General features: G+C 52.5%; 1 protein-coding gene across 1 annotated transcript in view; it reads right to left on the bottom strand.

The window, feature by feature from the left end:
• The window catches only part of Pnpla1 (patatin-like phospholipase domain containing 1), a 52,177-nt gene that overhangs the window by 5,830 nt on the left and 41,987 nt on the right, over positions 1 to 4,360 (bottom strand). The window contains exon 5 of the mRNA XM_013029584.1: positions 197 to 769. Coding sequence (XP_012885038.1) covers positions 197 to 769 — 573 coding nt within the window. The remainder of the gene's footprint in view (positions 1 to 196; positions 770 to 4,360) is intronic.

Consider the following 4,360-nt stretch of genomic DNA (forward strand, 5'->3'; position numbering starts at 1 on the left):
AGAAAAAGAAAAGAAAAGGGATCAGATTCCCAGTGTCCCTGATGCCTTTCTGCTGTTCCCATGTCTAGGAACCATTGGTTGTTATACTGCCCCCTGGTGGTGGCCTGAACTCACTCACAGAGCCGCTAAAGCCAAGATCACCCATCCAACCCTCAGGATAACAAACATAACCAAGAGAAGCAGAGAAGGTCTGTACCTTGGGGCTGTTCTGGGCCCACCTTCTCCACACCTGGTTGGTTTGGTGATGCTGAAGGAGAATCTTGGGGTGTCGTTTGAGGTGACCTCACCACTGAGGGCCCCAGTGACAGCCTGTCTGATGGGGACACCTGGGAGGGTGGGGATTGGTGTGGAAGTCCAGGCGGCTGTATCTGCTGTGGAGGTGACGCAGGGGGCGGCTCAGGAGCGGAGCCGGGAGGTAAGTGCAGTGCTGGGGGCGAGGCGGGTGCCTGGGGGGGCAAGTCACTGGGAGCACGCGTCCCACAGGCGGCCACAGGTGACCTGGCTGGTTGCTTGGAGGAAGAGACAGGGGACGAGGCCGGTGATTCCACGGGCCGCTCACGCGTGGACTTGGGTGTCTCCTCAGGTGGATGGCCAGCGTTGCCATCCCCTTGGGGCGTGTCCTGTGAGTGAAGCTCGGAGCATCCTTCCAGGCTGGCCCGCTGTGCTTGGCGTTCAGGACACTCGTTGCCAAGTGCAAGTTCTATCTGGCAGTACACCTCCACCCGGGGGAAAATCACTCTCTTCGAGGGAGAGTTAAGGTAAGCAGCATCTAGGAAAAGCAACAGCCTGTGTCACACGTGTGGTAACTAAACCTTGGCACCTGCAAAAGATGGCCCCTCTCATTTCCTTCCTGCCTTCCTTCCTGCCTTCCTTCCTTCCTGCCTTCCTGCCTGCCTGCCTGCCTGCCTGCCTGCCTCTCTCTCTCTTCTCTCTCTCTCATTCCTTCTTTCTTCTTTCTTTCTTTCTCTCTCTTTCTTTTTTTTGCCAGTCCTGGGCCTTGAACTCTGGACTCTGGGCCTGGGCTCTGTCCCTGAGCTCAAGGATAGCGCTCTACCACTGGAGCCACAGTGCCACTTCCAGCTTTTTTTTTTTTAACTTATTAATTTATTGGCGAAAAGAAGCTCACGTATTTCCCAGACTGGGCTGGCTTTGAACCATGATCCTCTGATCTCGCCTTTCTGAGTAGCCAGGATTACAGGCCTGAGCCACCGGCACCCAGCTCCAGCTTGTATTTGAGATCGGATCTTGTACTAACGGTGCTTAGGCTTAGATTTTCTTGTCTCCATCAATGAACTTTGGATCCTGCCTGTCCAAGTAATCTAAATAAATCTAAGACACAAAACATGGCGTAGGTGAATAATAATAAGTCAATATTTTTGATTAATTGCTAAAAAAAACCTGCTGCATCCTATTATATAGGATTAATAGCATCGAATACTGTGGGGTATTGGTAATGGGGACAGGGTTCATGGAAACTCCTTGTACCATTTCTACAATTTTCCCCTAAATCTAATCTTAAAACGAAAAAGCAAGCTCAGCCAAAGAAAAGCAGCAAGGAATTCCAACCTCATCCTTGGGACTCTGGAAGGGGGAGGGGAAGCTGAAGACTCCATTACAAAGGCTTCCTAAATTATGAAGATTCACCTTTGCCTCCATATTCGTCTAAAGATACTGGAGCAGGAGTGGTGACTGGGCTTCATCAGGAACGACCCCAAATACAAGGTCGGGGTTTATCAACTGCAATAGCTTTTGCAGCCCAACTTCCTCACCCTGAGTGGAGAAAAGGGCTGCACACAGCTTCTAGAGCAAGGCAATAGGATGCCTGTCAGCTCAGTTACACGCTCTACTCCAGTTACAGGGAAATGCAACACAACTCCGCAATCTTGGGAAAATGGAAAATAAAAGGGTAACAACAGCTTGAAGCCTCTACCTAAAAAACTTGGAGCCAGGTACATAAATCCCAATGGGAAAAAAACCCCACGAAATTCATAAATAAACAAGGCAACTTATCTCCTTCAAAAGCCAAAAGCTCTACCAAAAAAACGCTTCAATGATAGTAAAGAGGAAATTTTTTTTAACAAAGTGTTTTGTTTTGTTTGTTTTGTTTTTTGCCAGTCCTGAGGCCTGAACTCTGAGCCTGGGCACTGTCCCTGAGCTCTTCTGCTCAAGGTGAGTACACTACCACTTGAGCCACAGCTCTACTTCCAGTATTCTGGTGGTTAATTGGAGATAAGAGTCTCACAGACTTTCCTGCCCAGATTGGCTTTGAACCATGATCCTCAGATCTCAGCCTCTTGAGTAGCTAGGATTACAGGTATGAGCCACCGGCGCCCCGCAACAAAGAAGTTTTTCTAATGTCAAGAATGATCAATGGGGGGCTGGGAAGGTGGCTCAGTGGTAGAGCACTTGCCTTGCATGCTCGAGGCCCTGGGTTCGATTCCTCAGCACCACACAAGAAAAAAGCCTGAAGTGGCATTGTGGCTCATGTGGTAGAGTGCTAGCCTTGAGCTGAAGAGCTGAGGGACAGCGCCCAGGCCCAGAGTTCAGGCCCCACGACTGGACCCCCCAAAAAAAATGATCAATGAAATTAAAGAGATATAAAAGCAGTTAGATGAATTCAAAGAAGATACAAAAAACAATTGAAGGAGCTCAAGGAGAATTCAAACAAACCGCTGAATGAATAAAGAAGACAATGCAGGGCTGGGAAGGTGGCTCAGTGGTAGAGCGCTTGCCTTGCAAGCATGAGGCCCTGGGTTCAATTCCTCAGCACCACATAAGCAGAAAAGGCCAGAAGTGGCACGTGGCTCAAGTGGTAGAGTACTAGTCTTAAGCTGAAGAGCTGAGGGACAGCGCCTAGGCCCAGAGAGAAAGAACCCAGGTAAAACTGAGTTCAATCTGTAAGTTTCTATTTATCAAAAACTCTAATGCTGGGTGCTGGTGGCTCATGCCTGTAATCCTAGCTACTCAAGATGTTGAGATCTAAGGATGGTGGTATGGTTTGAAGCCAGGCAGGGCAGAAAAATCCCTGTGACTCTTTTTTTTTTTTTTTTTTTTTGTCGGTCATGGGGCTTGAACTCTGGGCCTGGGCGCTGTCCCTCAGCTCTTCAGCTCAAGGCGAGCACTCTACCACTTGAGCTACAGCGCCACTTCCGGTTTTCTGGTGGTTTATTGGAGATAGGAGTCTCACGGTCTCTCCTGCCCGGGCTGGCTTTGAACCGCGATCCTCAGATCTCAGCCTCCTGAGTAGCTAGGATTACAGGCGTGAGCCACCAGCGGCCGGCCCCTGTGACTCTTATCTCCAATTAAACACCAAAAATGCTGGAAGTGGAGCTCTGGCTCACGTGGTTGAGCACTAGCTTTGAGAGGAAAAGGCCAAGCAAGATCATTAGGTCCTGAGTTCAAGCCCAGGTACGCTAGAAAGTAAAAATCTGTAATGACAGAAAGCAGATCAAGGTCTGTTTGGGAATGAGGAGGTGAAGGCCTTGGGGAGGGACCCCAAGAGGAGCAGGGGGTGGGGGCTGGGGGCCTGGGCCTGCCTAGCTAGTACAAGGTCCTGAGTTGTAGAGATAATGAGTTGTTCACTGCATTTATTTTAGTGATGAGTCCATAGTTGTGTGTGTGTGTGTGTGTGTGTGTGAGAGAGAGAGAGAGAGAGAGAGAGAGAGATCAAATTGTGAAAGGAAGGGAGGACGTCTGGCGCCAAGGGGAGGCTTTGGAAGCTGCCTGAGCCGCGGCCTCACGCATCACGGCCACGCCCCGCATCTGGGCGGGATGTGGGGTTCCGGGTGGCAGCCAGCGATGCCCTGGAGGCCAAGGAGGCCAGAACGTGATCGAGGGAGGAGGCTGGAGAGGCACGTTTCGGGGTGCAGCTTTCTGGGGGTGCGGTGGGATGGGGGTGCGGTGGGACCCGCTCCTTCACTCCGCAGAGGACTTGGGCGGGTGGGATGCATCGCGCACGCGCACGCGCGCTCGGGCTGGGGACGCGGGATGGGGGAGTCTGGGCTTGGAGCCGGGGTGTGTGTGTGTGTGTTGTGTCTGTCTGTCTGTGTCCGATGGCTTCAGGCAGATGCCTGCCGTTCCAGCACCTGCCGCATCCCCGGGTTCAAGGCCGCCAGTCACCCTGTGAAATCACCCACTCCCCGCCGTGGGCGGAAGGGTGGGGAGGGCACGGGCAGCGCCCACCCTGCCAGGTACCCCACCCCACCCCACCTCAAGACTTGCCTCTAGAGGATGAGAAAGAACAGTCCCAAAGCAGGGGCAGCTGTGGAGGCGGCTGGCCTGGCCCGCAGGGCGCAGGGGTTTGGGGGTGGGGGTGGGGGTGAGGGAGGAGAGCGCAGAGGACTTCCCAAGGCCCCCCCCC

The sequence above is a fragment of the Dipodomys ordii genome, unplaced genomic scaffold (genome assembly GCF_000151885.1).
Source record: "Dipodomys ordii isolate 6190 unplaced genomic scaffold, Dord_2.0 Scaffold120, whole genome shotgun sequence".
Lineage (NCBI taxonomy): Eukaryota > Metazoa > Chordata > Mammalia > Rodentia > Heteromyidae > Dipodomys > Dipodomys ordii.